The sequence below is a fragment of the Podarcis gaigeae genome (genome assembly GCF_964106915.1).
Source record: "Podarcis gaigeae genome assembly, chromosome: 9".
In the NCBI taxonomy this organism is placed as follows: Eukaryota; Metazoa; Chordata; class Lepidosauria; order Squamata; family Lacertidae; genus Podarcis; species Podarcis gaigeae.
Genome location: NC_139685.1, coordinates 28,464,055 through 28,483,472, shown reverse-complemented (window position 1 = coordinate 28,483,472; position 19,418 = coordinate 28,464,055). Strand labels below are relative to the sequence as shown.

The window sequence follows — 19,418 nt, the reverse complement described above, 5'->3', positions numbered from 1 at the left end:
ACGGTCTTCAGAGGCAGCCCTGCTGCACTCAATGTGTAAGCTCAGTGCATGTTCACACATGGAGCTTACACAAGTACAGCAGACCCTCCACTTTCTCCTTCAATAAGGAGGGCCCACAAGCCCACCCCCCCTCAGGCAATGCTAATCACACGCTTGCACAGGACAAGGGGTTTGAATACATTCCTAAATATACAGAGGGGCGCATCCGGCAGATCAGCATTATGCATGTATTGAGCATGCAGTGATCATGCCAATTTCCCCATGTTTTCCTAGCAATTGCTTGGCATGTCTCAGTCCCTTGGCTGGAACACTTATTTTACATGGGTAGAAAATCTTGGGCTGGGCTGTTAGATGTTAAGTGGCATGTGAATGATAAAGCATGGTTGTGTTTTCGCTGGGATTTCGACAATGAGGTTCTTCATCCGACAGCAGAATTGCATCATTGCCACTAAATAGGCTGAGAACCTAATCCAAAGCACTGGCAGCAGTCAAAAGGAATAAGAGGATTCTAGAAATCATTATGAAGACTAATACCTCTGCGATCTTCTAAGTAACTGTTGGATACACTTATTCTCCCCAGAGAATGGGGTGGAGGTATAATTGTAAAACACACACCGGTGCTACAGCTAGTGCATAAAAGAGAAGCATCTGAAACGTGATTCTCATCCTTACATATTGCATCCATTCATCCCATTTGTGCTACTCTTTATTTTAATGAATTAAGCAGGCTCATGCTGCCATCTGGTGGGCTGTACAAGGAACACCGTTTTTGTTTTTTGCTGGCTAGGCTTGCGCTAAGCAACGCATCTGCAACGTTACACCTGTGTAATAGATATGAAGTAGATAACGGTGAACAAAGCTAAAGTATTTTATTAATAATTTATTGTCAGTAAGAAAGACTGGCTAATGGTAGATTTCAGTAAAAACCTTTACAAGACCATTGCATCACAAATATACAGACACTATAAAACTGTGCCATGGTGGTTTTGGTTCTAAATAGGTATGCAGTGGCTTCCCTCCTCCCCGCCCCCCACACTTTTCAAGAAAGGAAAAATGTGTAACTGTCCTAGAGTACAGAAACCCAGGTGGGATATTTCCATGTTCGTCACCCAGAAAATATCAGGAATCTTTTACAGCTGGAAATTATGTACACTTGGAAATGCATGATTACATAGAAATCTATAAATGAAATGCCGCACTTCTGTGGAAAACAAAACAAAATGGTGAACTGCTGAATGCTATAAGACCCAGGGCGTGTTGGTTTAACGGCACACTAAAAACACCACTAGAATCAGTGGAAATCAAGTTTCGAAAGTATCTACAAAATCTAGTTAAAATTATCGAAATCAAAACTGTACATAAAATTTACAAAAAGAGATAAGAAAAAAATGATTTGCTCTTGAACGATATAAATACATTTATCATGCTAAAATGAGGAAGTGGTATGTGTTTTTGCTTTATTTCTTTTAACATAGACAATGTAAGTACAAAAAACACTTTTTTGGGGGGGATGGCACAGCCAATGGGAGACCTGTGATCAGTCAAGCGGTGGGAACGAGGTCAGGAAATGGTTAACAAGTTGAAATGAGCTACATGATCCAGTGCAGCCATGCCAGTTTTAGCTCACTGAAACGAAAGCGGCTCAAGCATTGCTGCCAAGAAAAATAAGCTCTCCGATATTTTTCTCTAGAATACTTTTATTTTTTAAGTTCATTAACATCCAGGCACTTTTAATTGAGGAAGGGTGTCAGACTTCTGTGTGGTGCTGAGGCTCGAGCGAAGGGATGATCACCTCTTCGAAATGTCCGTCGTCTCCACTCTCATAGTCACTCAGCATGGCCTCAGACTCCATTTCACAGCATGCCGACACGTCGGAGCAGGAAGCTGTGGAAGCGTACACAGACATGGACATGTTGTCTACGGGGGGCGCTTCAAAGTCTCTGCTGTACCCTACTGTGTAAGGAGCAAAGGGTTCTCTGTAATTCCCGGAGACTCCGTTGTTTGTGTTCTGAGGTTCCGACAGGTCTGGCGGATAGTGATGAGGAAGGTACTGGCTGAGATTGAACCTCTGCCTGCTCCTTGAAGAGGATCCCAAGCTACCTATAGCAGGCATGTCCCTGGATTGCTGTATTGAGTCAAACTGATCACTGTACTCGGGTGGCAATGGTGGGAGGTCGTCAGGCACTGGGAAGTCATCCGGCGGAGGTGGAAAGTCACTCTCAATGTCGTAACCTCCAGGGTAGTAGTCTGCATCAATTGAATTTGGATCTGTATACAGGGGTGCTGCCTCTTCAACCACCTCGTAATTCGGATACTCCTGTATGCCAGGCAGTTGGACATTGGGCATCCAGTCAGAGGTATCCCAGTGATAGCCTGAAGGGCAAAAACAAAGCGGGTTTCAATATCTAACACTGAAAAATCAATATACTGCACTAAGGACAACACAACCAGCAGCTATTAGAACACAAGAGGAATGGGAGGAATCTGCCCCCGAGGTTAACGAACATTCAACATTACAACAGCAAGGTCATGGTGCACCATGCAAATAGTTTATTGTATTATTCAAGTCTGGGCTAACTAGGATCACAACATACCTCACCCTAAAGTGAGCTAAGGAATGAGCTGGTACACAACGGCAGAAAAATCATTCTTTGTGTAAAATAAAAGTGTCTGGAAGCCTGTTAGTGGAACAAACTGGTGCATGGTAACTACATTTATCTCAATGTAACATTTGCAACAAGCTCATGGCTCTGTTTGAAATAAAAGCCTGGCATGATCCGAGCCATGTTTACTTGGAAGTATATCCTACCGAGTCCTGTGGAGTAACAGTGTGCAGAATTGCAAGATTAGTCCATCAAAATTAGCAAGATTATGAAAATTTACTCCACTGATTTCAATGGGTTTTAAATTACAATTTGATTTTTCCGGACTGAGGCCAGTAAGTTTAAGATTCCCTAATTGTTGAAGTATCCATAACACTTACCAGTTTAGTATTAATGTTATTAGTTGCTGCCCATCGGCTGTGGAGTTAATTTAATAACAGAACCCCTACAAAACTATTAGTAAGGACACTCAGGCATTCAAATGCAAAAACAAAACTCTCCATATAAGCCAATCATGCAGAAAATCACTTTCTGTTGTAGGGCAAGAATATAATATTGTACTTGAAACAAAAGTGCTTACTGGCTCGACTGGTAAAACATTGCTATGTTACAAGTATCAAGATTTTGTGATCCCTTCTACAAAGGGGAAATTGCACTGGGCTAGAATAAGCGTCCAGTAACTGGAGGGAAATAACTGCATTCATACACAGTGAACAAACCAAGTTAGTGCTGGGGGCCAAATATTAACAGAAACATTTCCGTGAATGGCAACAAACAACTACATGCAGAAGTCACCTCTTGAATTGCTCAGGTCGGGAACAGCGAAAGACTCTTTAGGTGGCAAAGTGGAGAGAGAGGGAAGAAAGATGAGCAGTTAGGCATCAAGTAGTTCAAAAGAACTCAATAGCCTTAAAACAGTAAGAATGTACACAATGGCAACAGTAACAAAACCCCTTCTATTGTCCCCTTGTAAGTTAAGGAAGGGAGACTTTATAGTTTTATTCCCTTCAAACAGTCATATCACAAACTGCTTCTGTAAAGTCACCAACTGGTCATGTGGGATGTTGTTTCAAGAAAGAAACTTTTGTGTATGTAGAAATAATTGTGTGGTTCTTTGGATCCTGATCAAAGACAGGGCTTGGAAATAAGGATGGAGGCTCAGCAAGGTAAAAACCCTGCACACACATTATTGATTGAATACTGCTTCTCTGATAGCGTTTAATTGTTTTGTATATTTGTGTTTTTTTATCCTTGTGGCTAATTCTGGAATCAGCTGTCTATTGTCATTATGCACAGCCTAATAGCTAAATAGATTACTGAAACAATGAAGCTGTCTAATAACCGTGAACCTAAACTTCAAAAATTAGATTAATAGTTTGATAATTAATCTGATTCCAGAATTAATAGTTTGAGAATATAGATTTATGAACCTGTTTTGCACAGACTAAAACAAAGCTTTTCATTACATAGTGAGCCTTGGTTGCCAGTTCAAATAATTGGTGTCCTAGCCATAGGCACCAAGTGGGGGGGAAGGGGCCACGGGGTCCCCCATATTCACGGTGTGCTGATTTCATGTGCACATGCCATCCTGCGGCCTCCGGCCCCTTCAATCGCGAGGGCAAGGCAGCAACCCTGGCCCTTACAAACCGAGGCTCTGTTATATAAGATTTCAGGGGGATGGTTGTCTAAGGAAGTACTTGTTGAGTAAAATCTTAATGAAATGCAGCTGATTTTGAAGACTTTCTTTTAGGCTTTACAAGTGGGAACTGCAACATGATGTGGCAGCACAGAGTAATCTTGTTTGGGATTCCAGCCAGACAACCAGGACCCTTTCTCCCCACCCCACCCCTCCAGAATACAATATTCCGGAATACACCTTTCCCAACCCTTTTCCATCATTCAGCACTCTGTGGTGTGCTCAATCGTCACTGAAAAGTCATCCCCCCTATTCCACCTCCTAAAATATGGTTTGAACGTCTGCAAACTTTGTGCTCCTCCAAATCTGCAGGTACCTCTCTGCGGCTGGTGCCACAGTGGCTACGTAAGGGCTGGCAGTCAGAAAATGAGTTTGCCATTACTAAATAGGATACAGTGGTACCTCAGGTTAAGAACTTAATTCATTCTGGAGGTCTGTTCTTAACCTGAAACTGTTCTTAACCTGAAGCACCACTTTAGCTAATGGGGCCTCCAGCTGCCGCCGCGCCGCTACTGCATGATTTCTGTTCTCATCCTGAAGCAAAGTTCTTAACCCGAGGTACTATTTCTGGGCTAGCGGAGTCTGTAACCTGAAGCATCTGTAACCCAAGGTACCACTGTACATCTTAATCTCTTTTGTTGTCTAGATCTTAACCCTGCTTCAAATGCCCTCCTGCAACTAAACCTGTAAGCAACCCTAAGCATGTTCAGTGATTTTTTTTTATTATGTTTTTGTTTTTAGCTTGTATTTTATGTTGTGAACCGCCCTGAGATCTACAGATGAAGGGGTGGATACAAATAAAATAAATAAATGAAACTCTCCTTCCCTGTATATCCCTGCATTGTTTTCTTTCTGTTTCCCTGAGTTGAGAATGTTAAGATTATAAACTCATCTACAGCAGGTATGTATCCTCTTTGTACTCTATAATGCTCCATGTATACTGATGGCGGCATTTTACAAACCAGCTTCCAACACATGCTAAGGGATGTCAGAAATGCACAGCCTGTATCTAGATGACATAGTCTTTTTTTTACAATTGTATTGTTTATCTAGCTTGACCCCAAAATTTCCCACCCACTAATACAAACAGATACAGTGGTACCTTGGTTTAAGAACAGCTTAGTTTATGAACAACTTGGATTAAGAACACTGTAAACCTGGAAGTAGGTGTTTTGGTTTGTGAACTTTGCCTTGGAATAAGAACATGTTCCGCTTCCTGTTGAGTGTGTTCCATTTGTAAATTGAGTCCCCTGCTGCTATGGGAAAACATGCCTTGGTTTAAGAACGCTTTGGTTTAAGAACGGACTTCTGGTACAGATTAAGTTTGTAAACCAAGGTACCACCATAGATGTCTATCTATGCATAGAAGCTGATTCAAAAAGCATTTTCTACAGAGTCAAAAATGAGCAGGATAAAAGGAGAGGAGTATTTCTTGATTATTTTCTCCTTGTAGTCTACCACACAGAAGAGGTGTACCCCAGGGAAAGAAGAAACCTATGCTGGGAAAAAGTTGTGGTATGAGCCTGGTGTGAACCAAAACTTTACTGAGGCTGGAACTATTGAGGCTGTCTGCAGGTACGTTAACAGGAGAACTAAATCTGTCTGATGATCAACATTTTCAGGTACTTTCTACTTTGCATGTCAACTGTATGCCTTGGAGAATATCGCAGTATTTATATCGCACTTCTTCTGTGCATTTAAGATGCTTTCTGTACCATTCACTAATGCTTACAAATCCTGTAAAGTAAACTGTTTTATTATCACCAGCACCATCATTACATACGGGGAGAGCGGCATATTCTGAGTACTTAGTGGCCAGCCAGCAAATTAATGGCTGACCTAAAATTTGAACTGAAGACACCTCAGTTCATAGCTCATGTTGTTAAACATTGAACCATACTTCCTTTCTGTTTGCATTCAACCACCCGGCTACAATATCCTTGGCAAACTGTACTTTAAACAGTGCCATAGCACTTGCTCACCTCTACTATCTCACCTCAAAGGGGGGGGGGGAGTAGTATTGTTAATAGGATTGCTTCTTCTCTCTTCTGGTTATGCAAGACCTACAAGGATTTTATGAGGTAATCTTCATATATATATTAACATAAACAAATCATAGACATGTAGAGTTGGAAGAGACACCTAGGGTCGTCAAGTCCAACTTCCTGCAATGCAGGAAACTCAGCTAAAGCATTCAGGACAGATGACCATCTAACATCTGCTTTAAAATCTCCAAGGAAGGAGAGTCCACAACTTCCCCAAGGAGTACTGTGTATAGCATGCACTAGTGTGAAGTGTGTTCTTCAATCCTCTTTTCATTCATGACATTGCATGGGGCAGTTTTCGCTTGTTCCGGCCGCAAAACGAATGGCTTAAGAGCTGGGCGATAGCTCTGATACTGGCAAAGCCTTTGTGCAGAGAAGAGGGAAGGGGAAAGATACTGCAAGGAAGAACTTGGCCCTATGATGGCAGATTGCTACTGCTCACCTATGGGGAAGAATGAGGCTGAGAGACAGGATGTCCGGGACTGGGCTGGACACTGAGGAATGGGCACTGGGACAATGTGGGTTTGGAGACTGACTTGGAAGAAGGGACCAGTGATCTGAGGGAGCCTGTAATATTCAAAGGCAGGAGAAGCTGCAGGATTGGAGAGTGGAGAACAGGTGCAAGGGGAGGAAGAAATAGGTCAGGCTGGTGTAGAGTCAAGGGCAGGCATAGGCAAACTCGGCCCTCCAGAAGGTTTGGGACTACAACTCCCATCATCCCTAGCTAACAGGACCAGTGGTCAGGGATGATGGGAACTGCAGTCCCAAAACATCTGGAGGGCCGAGTTTGCCTATGCCTGGTCAAGGGCTTCCACACCTCCTCCTCCTCCTGCCATCACCTCTCCTGATCCACTGTCTCCCAGGATCAGAAGAGGACTGAAGTGGGAGGAGAAAAGGTTACATGTAGGCAGAGTCTTTGCCTGCTGGAGTGCAGCTCAGATAGGGGAGATACATAAACTGAGGGCAGAGCTTCTCTGTTGCGGCTGCTGCCCTATCAGGTACACATCTAGGAGTAACTGAGACACATAGGACTGATGGTCATGCCTTCTCCTATCCAGGGAATGTACTTGTGATAATAAAGGGATAATCTGTGCTCAGTGTTATGGTAACATGCCAGGATTTGATGCTGTTTTCATGTTAGAATGCCCTAGTGCAGAGATGGTCTTTTCGGAAATTGAGTCAAAAAAAATGTGAGACTAGATTAAACATCTCCATTTGCGCGTCTATTAAAGCAAACAACCGTGTATACTGTTTATAAGAAACGATGTATCTTATTTTAATACCTCTAATGTATTAATACATTCCTAGAAGAGAAATGCATGCAACGTTCTGCTCAGACCATAAATAAAAAGTGAAAACTATATACCTTCTTTTCCCACCGAGTCAACAACAGCATTGACAAGGTGTATTACAGTCACTAGGGAAGCTTGTAAAAAGTATGGGAAGGAGCAAATTAAAAGAGAAACTTATAATTAGCAGCAGTTTCAAACAGCATATAAAAGCATACCAAGAAACATAAAAAAACTGCTTAAAAATCTTCTAATAATTACACACAACTGCACAACATTTCAAGTGGGGTTAGGCACATAATGTTTACACAAGCACCAGTCACATTCTGTTCTCACTGGGAATAAACATTCAAAAAAATTCTGTGCTTTTGCATCTGATTATACTCTGGACTCTGCAAACAGCTCTAAATGAATGGTCTGGAAAGGTTATTAGAACGGAAAATGGATTGCAAAGATGAACATGCGTATATACATTTTAGCAATCATCAGGGCTCATTCGCACTTTACTTTTAGTATCTGGGAATGGATACTGAAGCGCAACATACATGTGTGCTGTGTCAATTGTGAATGGCACTCGTTGATTTAAACAGCCAATTTTCACACACAAATGCCCAATTCTTTCTCAGTTACTCCTATTCTTTTTTAAACAAGAAAAAAATATCATTTAAATAGACATTCACCATTCATAATCGATGCACTGCACATGTATATTATTTTATTTACAAAAGGAGTAAAGTGTGAACTAGTCCTAAGACAAGTTTGTATGTATAATTTCACTGGTTCATTTTACTGATACAATATTTTTTCGCCCCTAAAGGATTGCAGGTGGTAGATCAAAATTTGCTGAAATTCAAAATGGCATCTCAGTTCTGCAAATGGAACCAGTTTTATGGCTGTTATGTCTCCTGAAGCCCTATGCTGCTTCTCCACAGCTGGTCTGCAAACACCTCCCCCACAGCCAGTGTATAGGATGTTCACAATTTTTTAACTTCTAAAAAAAGGAAAAATAAATAGAATTCTGGGAAATAATCCAGCTTTTATGAGTGCAAAACCAAAGGTAAGAGGTGTGGCTGGTAGGAATGTTGAACATGTTTTATGTGAAGTTCATGACAGGGGAAGGCAAGTTGAAGAATCAGAGAAAAGGTTAAGTGAAGGCCATTTTTAAAAGCACTAAAAGGTTTAATGAAACAGGCTTGGATCAAGGCTATTTCATAAGGTAATGCAGCTGATGTGTAGGAAGAGGAAAAGGAGGACGGGGTCAGTGATCAGGGACTGCAATCTTTCCAGTGTTTTATTTTTCCATTTCCAAAGTTCGTTAGTAACAAGGTATGGATGCCAACTGCATATAAACGCTAGGCAAGCCCAACAGGTTCAAAATTATTGGCTTTGTTTGCTAAAGACAAGTAAAATAGACAAGATAAAATTTCTAGGGGGGGGGGGGAGAATTTGCCTGACACAAACTGAAAGCTTCCAATTCAAAGTTTTCTGGAATAGTCTACATCACAGGGCAGGATAGCTGGAGGCAGGATACAGCAAACAAGCGAACTGAGGAGAAAATGGAGAGGGGAAGCAGAAGAGGAATAGAAAGTCAGAAACTGAAGGAAAGAAGGGGAAGGAGGTGAAGTGGAGTCAAAAATTCACACAGAGCCCAGCAGTGGGAAGGCTGTATATTGCTGCATGGGCAGAGGGTGGGGAAGCAACACAAGATACAGAGGGAAGGGGAATGTGAGTGGAAAAGCTGGAGAGTGGGGAGGGAAAATTTTGAAATAACCAGCCAAATCGTTGGCTAGGGTTCTCTGGTTCTCTAATTAACTGGCTGAGTGGAGAACTGGCAAGCTAAGTGTCATGCTCATAGCTGCATAATATTGTCAACTGTGACTTTGAATTCTGACATTTACCATTTGCATTCCTTTCTTTTATCACTCCGAATCATACTAGCGTATTTGGAACTTGCAGCCAGCCATAGAGAAACAAATGGTGCGTACTAGTTGTTACAGTGCAAAACTATAAACTCATTTCAAAACGCTACTTCTGTTCTACAGCTTTTTTTAAAGTTCCTTTCGTACTGAAAAACCATTAATGCATATACATATAACAAACACACACACATACACAGAAACGTCACTGAAAGTGCTAGTGATCAGTAAAAACAACAACTTACTTTTTTGGGTTAAGTAATAAAAGGAAGTTTTATGTTGAGACCATAAACAAGTTAATACACTGAAATAAGCAGACAGGACATCTTGGCTGAGCATGAGCAAAATACTATGTATTTTAAAATGGTAGCCAATTATTTTCCTAAGCTTAATAACAAAAACATAAAAGAAGCTTTGGAGTAATTTAAAAAATAACCCAATGAAGGTCAAATCCAAAGTAAATTCACTGAGTACTTTTGACAGGTCAGGGCCACTTTCAGAGTGTTTCGCTCACACTGACAATAGAATAGGGCCTGATTCAGTGAAGTGGAATGTCTTCCATGCACAGAGATTTAGCACACATCTGCTCCTTATCGTGGCCTAAGCCAGATAGAACACAATAAAAGCCCTACTGGACAACTTCCTTCATTACTAACGTTATCAGACTTACAAGCCAGTCCCTCATACTCTGCTTTCACTCAGTACTGCTCTGATCCATATGGGAGCTGAGGCAGCAGCAAGGAAAAAGAGGAGACAAATGAAGCAGTAATCCAGTTTTCAGACATTTTAAAACCTCACTCCATCCCACACACCTCCAGTATTCATTACCTCACTATTTTTACAAAAATAATACTCCTTGTCTTCACATCAAACATTAAACATTAACCATTACAGCTTTAAACGACTTATAGCCAGCTTACGACGTCGTCTGCAACTTATATTAATGCATCCCTGCAGAAGTGGCTCACTAACCCAGAGGGGTGGGGACACAGCAATGGCCTCCCGGCAGAAGCAACGCTGGCGTTTACCAGGAGGCTGAGGGGCAATACTGAGGTGGCGTCTGTGTTCTGTGTTGCACCCGTGCAAGCACCTGGTTGTCTCTGCCCATGTGCCAACTCACACCTCACTTTCCCAGCAAGTGGGAGTGCTGCTACTGGGAGGATATTGCTGCAGATCTTTGCCCAACTGGGTGAGCTGGTCCTGACAGAATACGATATGCCTGTTGATATTTGCAATGCCAGCATGAGGCACCTATGCGGAGACGGTAGACAAGGAAGCAGAGCGACACAAAACAGCAAGGCTTCATCTACCTACCATTATCATCACATGATTCCGACTGGAATGAGCTAAGGGACTGGACCTCCGACATGCTCTCTCTAGCGCTGTAAGGCTGAGAAACCTTTTCTTCCAGGGGCTTCTTTGAAAGGCAAGAGTCAAGATCTACAACTTTAGCTGAAAGAAGGAGAGACAGGCAGAAACAATTAATGTGACAACCAACTTCAACATGCCCCCACAAATATAGTTACAGTCGTACTTTGGTTTTTGAACAGCTTAGTTATCGAACGTTTTGGCTCCTGAACGTCACAAACCCGGAAGTGAGTGTTCCAGTTTGCAAACTATTTTTGGAAGCTGAACGTCCGATGGGGCTTCTGCGGCTTCCAACTGGCCGCGCTTTGGTTTTCGAACATTTTGGAAGACGAATGGACTTCTGGAACAGATTCCATTCGACTTCCAAGGTACGACTGTACTAGAAACATGACAAAAAATTAAGCTTGACTGTTTTAAAACCCCAGCAGGCATTTTACTTGAAGCCTGATTTTATAGTTTTAATTGGTTTCTTTTCTACACTGCACTGCATTCTTTTGTACATTGCACAGGAAATGATGCTGGTTAAATAGGATATAAAATGTATAAATAAATATACAGTGGTACCTTGGTTTAAGAACAGCCCTGTTTACCAACTATTCGGTTTATGAACTCCACAAAACCGGAAGTAGTGTCCCACTTTGCGAACTTTACCTCGGTCTAAGAACGGAATCTGAATGGTGAAAAGGCACCAGTGGTGGGAGGCCTCATTAGGGAAAGCGCTCCTGGGTTTAAGAACGGTTTCTGTTTAAGAACAGACTTCCGGAACGGATTAAGTTCATAAACCGAGGTACCATTGTATAGCAAAACACTGGAGTATACCACTCCCCTACAAATGTTTTTCAGAGCCAGTCTGAAATGGGAGCCTTTTAGTGCTGTTTAAGATTTCTGCGGTGGGAAAGAGAAAAAAAATACGCATATATTTGTTCTTCCTCACTCCCCTGAGGCCGTCCCCCTGTTGTCCTATATAACTCTAGAGGGTTAGTCTTGAAGATGAGCTGCAGGGCGGGCAGCTAGGGTGTTGCTACCATTTTCTCCTTTCCTTTTATCTGAAACATCCCCTTAATAACACAGGAGAGGGATACTTCCTCTCCAATATTCCTGCTAAGAAGCAGCCAGGGACTGTCTCTCCATTTCCCTCTTGGACACCCTAACATTCTCTGCCTACATTTCTCTCAACTACAGCCTAAACCGAAAGATTCGCAGACTCTGCCAAAATTCTAGTTTCTTTAGATTCCCTTTTCCTCAACCACAAGGCAGACCTGCGAGCCGCTCACAGAAACCAATGGGGAAATCCAGGATTTTGGCAAAGCTGTGACCGAGAAGCAGTGTTTCCCTCCTCTCCACAAAAGTTAGCAGCAAAATCAAGTATTTACTGCCTTTGATGTTCAGCGTCAACCTAGGAGTTCCCTCTTCTGAAAATGAGAGAGCTCTATTTTTATTTTAAATCTGTATGTCTTCAACCTTTGTAGACAACCACTCAAAGCAGAAATCTCAATATCCTGCCAGCAAAGCTTTTTCAGTTCAAAAAGGAGACGGCGGCTTACTGTCATAATCGAAGTCCCAGCTAGGCTTCTGTATTGAGTCGCTGTCTGATGGTGAATTGGATGGAGGTGGGGGAGGCAAATTCGGAGCCACACTGCAGACAGCCACTGCTTTCCTGTGGCCATGAACGGAATCTGGGTTAAACGTAGTAAACTCTGGGTGCTCTGGGATTGTGGAACCTTCAAAAGAGTTCCTGTCCAGATTGTTCCTCGAGTCACTTGGAATGCTCGGAGTATATGAAATGGGACGAACAGGCACCTGGGGTGGAATGTCAGAATAAATGTTCTTATTCAGTTTGGAATCAAAGTACGGCCTTTGCAAGAATGCTGTTGTTGTTCCCAGATGTTTGTCTTCAGGTTCTGGCTGGCTTTTCTTCTTCTTCTTCCGGATGACTTGGCGGCAGAAGACAAAAATCCCAACCAGTATGAAGACCCCTGCTATGAAAATGATAATTCCAATGACTTCTGCTAAGCTAATGTTCCAGGGGGTTGAAACATATTTGTTCAGGACGTCGGCACAATGCCTTCCTCCAAATCCGTGGCTACAATTGCAGTGATAGGCACCGTATGTGTTCTCACAGAGAGCGCCGTTCTGACATGGGCTTTCTAAGCATTCATCAACATCGGTTAAACACCTGCAATGAAAAATTAACAGGTAAGGAACAGCTTACAAATGCACAAAATGGGAAAGTGCAGGATATATTTATAACATCAACACATATATTTTTTCCATTTTAAAAATACTGTGACTCATCTGGAGTGTTGGGTGCCAATTTTCATTGTTCGTATCATTATTATCATCATACCCTCCAACATTTCTCCAGTGAAAATAGGGATGTCTTTTTAATACTAATAATGTTATTATTTATACCCTGCCCATCTGACTGGGTTGCGTCAGTCACTCAGGGGGGTGGGGGCTTACAACATATATAAAAACATGATAAAACATCAAACATTAAAAAACTATACAGGGCTGCCTTCAGAAGCCTTCTAAAGGTTGCCTAGTTGCTTATCTCTTTGGCTCAGGGGCGCTGCATAACTTTATACCTTCCAACATTTCTCTGATGAAAATATGGGAGTCCTAAGGAAAAGTTAGGGATGCGGGTGGTGCTGTGGGTTAAACCACAGAGCCTAGGAATTGCCAAGCAGAAGGTAAGCAGTTCGAATCCCTGCAATGGGGTGTGCTCCCGTTGCTCGGTCCCTGCTCCTGCCAACCTAGCAGTTCAAAAGCATGTCAAAGTGCAAGTATATAAATAGGTACCGCTCCAGCGGGAAGGTAAACAGCATTTCCGTGCACTGCTCTGGTTTGTCAGAAGCAGCTTAGTCATGCTGGCCACATGACCCAGAAGCTGTACGCTGGCTCCCTCGGCCAATAAAGCGAGATGAGCGCCGCAACCCCAGAGTTGGCCACGACTAGACCTAATGGTCAGGGGTCCCATTTACCCTTTAAGGAAAAGTGGGACGTTCCAGGATCAAATCAGAAACCGGGAAGGCTTCTGTAAATCCAGGACTGTCCCTGGAAAACAGGGACACTTGAAGGGTCTGTATTATTGATTCTATTATTATTACATTTTGTTCTAATCTGTCCCTTTCTCCAAGGACTCCAGGACAGCACACATTGTCCATACCTTCTTTTTATCCTCAGCCCCGCCGCTGTGCTTCCACACCTACATGCCTTTATACAAGTTTATATGGAACTACACTTTTAATTATGTATTCTGTTTATAGGGTATGTGTTACAGACAGCAAGAATTCTGATTTAATATAAAGAGTCTTTGCATCAAGCAGTTACTCTGAACCAACCATATTTTCCAGACCATCTTCAAAGGCAGCCACATATCCAATACACTGGAGCAGTTTTAACAGGATGTTACCAGAGCACAGACAATTGTAGCCAGGGAATTAATCACTTCATCACTTAGTGCCTCTTCTGGTACTCCACTCTAAGCTGGAACAATCTTTTTCATCTCTTTGCTGTCACTCAGTACCCCTCAGCCAGTGTTCGAAACTCCTATTGTTCTAGGCGCATTTTTGGGACAGGGAATTTCATTAGCGCAAGCAGTTAATGAGCTCTGGGCACAGTACTGCACCTAAGATTTCAGATTAAAACTGCAGAATGGAAGGAAAGAAAGATCTTTTTCTGGCTCCCCACTTCCAGTGACTCTCTGAAGACTGGAGAAAAGACACTCTTAAGAATATTAGGGAGGTGAACAGGGGAAGGACTAGACCACGTGAAAAATGAACATCAGATTTTAGCTGCAGTTCATTCATTTTCAGCTTTGTGTTCTTGTTATTAAAAACAAAACAAAAACGTGCGTAGACATTCCAATGTTACACCCATAACCTAGGCTTAAGGTGCCATTTAGCTCCTACCTTTCATATCTCAGATTCTAACACTGCCCTCAGCTAAAATCAGATCCCCACAGCAAGTTATTCAACACCTGGAACACCAGCACTGGAAGAGCTCCTGTTGACATGAGTTCTAAGTATGCAAGGGAGTAGGATTAGGAAACAGCTCTTATTAATGAGCCAGTCTTAACTTGGACAGAGCCTGACCATCCTATTCCACCTAACCTCCTTCCCTTGCTGATTCCCCAAGCCCCTTCCTCGTTTTCTCCCATGCCAGCTGTTTTGCTGGCACCCTGGCTGGCAAGCAGGGAGAGGGATACTGACTACACGGTGCACCAAGCTGCCTCACAAGTAGCCCCACCCCAACAAAAATGTGTTTTGAATTCAGGAAAATGCATTTTTCCATGAACTGAAATTACACAACTGGACACATTCATTTACCATACTGCAAACAACGTGGCAGCCAAGTTGCTACACATGTGAGCTATTTTATCCCCAATGGGTTTAGCAGGTAAGTTACCGCAGAAAGCCAAGGCAAAAAACAACCACCCCAAAACCAAACTGCTCGGGACAACTTTGCTGGACTGCCTTGTGAGAGCATCATAGTGGTGGTGAAATACTGCACTACATAGGGGACTCTAAACACAAGTTCTCACTCATGTTTGGTGTGGCAGGCCACCATTTCCCCTATTTTTGCAGATGAAGGATGGAGTGCATTCAGGCTCCACTAACAGTTTGTACTCGTGGCGCTTTGCCTTCTTTAGCTGACAAGCCAATAACATCACAGTAAAGGTGGCAATTCAAACCACGCTTCTCAGGTCCCGGCAGTGCTCACTGGACAACACTGGCTCAGAAATTCAGAAGATTTCAAAATCTCTTTAAATACTGGAATTCAGGAAGTATTCCATTGCTTGGAGTAAAAAACCAATTCATTATATTAAAAAGAAAAGAAAAGAAAAGAAGCCAAATATGGAGGGAGGGGGAAGGTAAATCAACTTAAAATTGCATTTCAAATGATCTGCAGAAATGTTCTAAAACTTCCATAGCAAAATTACCTCCTTGGTTCCTGTTCAAATGCGAACATTTTACCATTTAAAACTGCGAGCAAAAGGATGCTAATTCTAGTGCAGCTATGTTCTTCCCCCTGAAGTACAGAATGATCAGTACAAATCCCTGATCATGAAAGATAAAAGAGAAACCGCAAAGGAGAGCTAATCCCAGTTTATTTGCCTTCTGCTGTTTTCTAGTAAAACAATATTTCTGAAGATTTAATATTATGCTATAATGCAATGAAGAAAAAGGTGTTAACATCTGTAATACATGCCTCAATAATCAAGGAGACCTCTTTTGTACGTACACACACAGAGAGAGAGAGAGAGAGAGAGTTTGGTGTCGTCGTTGGAGTATGGGAGCAATACCAGATGCAATATATTCCCTTGTCTAGGATAAACTTGGCATAGTCCCCATCAATTTCAAGCAACACTAAATGCTACTGGCCATCACTGAGCTGAATGCTTTGTAGACACACAATTCTGGGACCATTCTCACAATCAAATTTGTACTACAGCCTCCGATCGTAAATATACACTTTAAAAATAAAAAGATTCATCCTATATGCTAATCTTTGTAAGGGTTATGAACAGTACAAAGCTACCCACCTGTCTCCATGAAAACCTGCTTCACATTCACAAACAGGTCCATCTAAGCTATCAATACACTTCCCACTATTTTTGCATGGGTTGTCTTTGCAATATGGACCAATCTGACACCTGGAAATGGAAAAAAGGAGAACAGATCCTGTCAGTTTTCTTCAAAGCTATGAATAACATGAGTGTTGATAATGACCCTCAGGTACAAGCAATGTTGGGTTGACTCCCATGTTTGCAAATGTGCCCAAAGGCTTGCAGGACCAGGTCCCCCAAGTAAAACATGGTAGCACATGACATAAAGGGCCTTTTCACATCTTACGGAAATAAAACTTGGGTTTGCAAATAAAGCCATACACTCAAAAGATGTGCACGCAATCTGGGATTCCTGATGAGTATGGGTTGCTTCCCATGGTGGCAGAAAACATTTCCTCTGGGGGAAGACTAGATACTCATTTTTTTTTTACTGATTTCCACATCTCATTGTAGTCCTTCAAGCCATCCATGAAAAGCTGTTTTGAAAGTGGGGGGATCCTCTGGAATAGTATGGGATATTGCGCTGAAGGCAGCAGAAGGTAGGGGATTGCAAAGAAGAAGAAGAAGAAGAAGAAGAAGAAGAAGAAGAAGAAGAAGAAGAAGAAGAAGAAGAAGAGGTGCCTGCCCTGTGTGAGTGGAAGCGCTTTTCATTGGTGCAAAGTCACCATTGGAATGTTTCTACTCATTGCTCACCCTTTATCTTTTCAAGTGTACATGTAAAACATATTGGCCCTACACTTTAAGAAAATGCAATGTGTTAAACTGTCTCAGAGGATTACCAGGGAGTGTTTATTCTAAAGGCAAAACATAACTTGGAAAAAAATACCATAGGTTTAATTCTATTCTGCTAGCAAAGAAGCCATACCTCTGACCAGTGTACAGTCCTCTGCACTGGCAGATGAAATCATCACTGACGGAAATGCAAGTGCCACCATAAAGGCACGGGTTGGAAGCACATGGGTTGACACTTAAATCACAGTGAGTGCCCATGAATAAAGGTGCACATTTACAAAAATAACCTGCAAGAAAAACAGTATTAAAAAGATGTCACAGGTACCCACAAAGCAAAACACTGTTTTCTGTAACACATGGAACCAACCTTCTATGAGATCTTCTCAAAATCCATCAAAAACAAAAACTAATGTTATTTTGAGCATAATCACAATATGAAAGCAATCCTAAGCTACTAAGAAGTTGCAGACAGCCAGACAATAAGCTATAATGAAGTGTTTCGCTGGTGTAACCAATTTATAGGATCATAACTTAAACTATAGCCATTTCAGAATTTACTAGGTTGCTATAATCCAAAGGACAAAACAATTTCCATCCTGGAGCTAACACTGAAAAGGCCCCCAACTAGTTTCTGCTTATTTTACCTGGTAAAAAAGGAAGGACAAGACTCAAATAACGCAAGGAGGCTTGCAATGTCCCAAGATGTACAAAGCTCATTATCATGCTCAGAAGCATTTTTAAAATGTTTTATTCTCCAAAGTAAACACAATTCTTAAATCTAGAGCTGCTTGTGCTGTCAGCTGTGCAGCCCAACAATAGGACACTATATTTATATTTCTGTTGTAAAATGAATGCTTGATGAAATATAGGCCTATAGACAGTAAGTAAAATATCTCAAATAAGTTCTTTCTGCTAGTAAGAAATGAAGTTTCTCATTTAAGTGATCTCAAATACTCTGGCCACCGTATCATTAATTCAGCCACCAAGAATGAAAAGAGCACCCACTCCTTAATACAAAGCAAATACTGTGAAAAAGCGCCAAACTTACCTCCACTGGGTAGTGGGTTACAAATGCCCCCATTCTGGCAAGGACTACTTGAACAATCCTCTGTCATAGTCAGTAAACACCCAGGGGATACATCCACAGATTCTTCCATGTGTGCGTAACTCCGTGGTTTGCTGTTCAGGGGCAATTCTTGGCCATTTAGTACTATGGAATCCATACAGCCTCTGAAGCCATTGCTAACCTGCGGGCTCCTTCCATGCCTTGCGCCTTGCTGCCGAATGTGACCGCCAAAAAACACATGGTTGTCCAGGTTCAGTGTCCTTAAAGTGCCAGGAGCAATGCCAGACGCGGTGTGTACCCTGTCCAGAATCAGCTTGGCATAGTTCCCATCAACTTCAAGGGACACCGAATGCCACTGGCCATCGTTGATCTGCGTGCTCTGCACAGACACAATCCCAGGGCCACTTCCACAGTCAAATTTGTACTGCAGCCTCCCATGGTGGATCTAAGCAAAGAGAAAAGGCAACACATAAACAGATGTCCTCTCTCTCTCTCTCTCTCTGTCCCCCAGCTTCATTTGCAGCAACAGCCCAGTGTGGCCTTACCTCCCGTTGCCACTAATAAGTGATGCACCTGCAGGATCCAGACTGAAACCACCTTGCTTCCTTACTCACGAGGTGATGCTGGGTGAAAGGGGCATGAGCACACTGCTTGGCAGGCAATGGCTGCCAGGAACGGCAGCATGCACCACGATGCAGGATTCTACCTATTGGCCACTACATGTGGGACAAATAAGCAGCAGAACCCTATTAAGCAAAACTCTCATATGAGCAGAAGCTGCTAGTTATGTTAAAGCAATGTTGATGCTGGGAGCTTTGATTACACCTATAGTGATCATTTGGTGGCATATCTTAACCCTTTGGCTCAAATGTAGTGCTTTGCTTTATTTTTTTCTTCTTAAGAGTAAGGTTATGATTATTAAGCAGAATACTTTCAGTGTTGAAAGATCAAGGGGGTTCACTTTGGTGGAAATGACTGTGCTTTATATATACATTTTCAACCTCCAGTTACTGCTGGCCACACACACACACACACATTTTCATTCATTTTGCCACCTCAGTTAACACCTACCTTTTCACAGTGTTTCTTATCATCGCATAATAACGTGGGACATATTTGTCTATAAACTGT

At 42.2% G+C, this 19,418-nt stretch overlaps 1 protein-coding gene across 6 annotated transcripts in view; it reads right to left on the bottom strand.

Moving 5' to 3' along the window:
* Positions 1-852: 852 nt before the first annotated feature.
* Positions 853-19,418, bottom strand: part of FAT1 (FAT atypical cadherin 1) — a 119,461-nt gene continuing 100,895 nt past the window's right edge. For 2 of the 6 annotated variants that reach the window (XM_083755157.1, XM_083755158.1), the window contains exons 22-29: positions 18,270-18,732; positions 17,355-17,508; positions 16,466-16,576; positions 12,462-13,093; positions 10,864-11,001; positions 7,711-7,770; positions 3,399-3,434; positions 853-2,373 (exon numbers count right to left, since the gene is read on the bottom strand). In XM_083755157.1, coding sequence (XP_083611283.1) covers positions 1,748-2,373; positions 3,399-3,434; positions 7,711-7,770; positions 10,864-11,001; positions 12,462-13,093; positions 16,466-16,576; positions 17,355-17,508; positions 18,270-18,732 — 2,220 coding nt within the window. In that variant the 3' untranslated portion in view covers positions 853-1,747. Of the gene's footprint in view, positions 2,374-3,398; positions 3,435-7,710; positions 7,771-8,443; positions 10,275-10,863; positions 11,002-12,461; positions 13,094-16,465; positions 16,577-17,354; positions 17,509-18,269; positions 18,733-19,418 lie in introns of those variants that run through there. The other 4 variants (XR_014568037.1, XM_083755159.1, XM_083755160.1 and 1 more) reach the window with 4 other exon arrangements.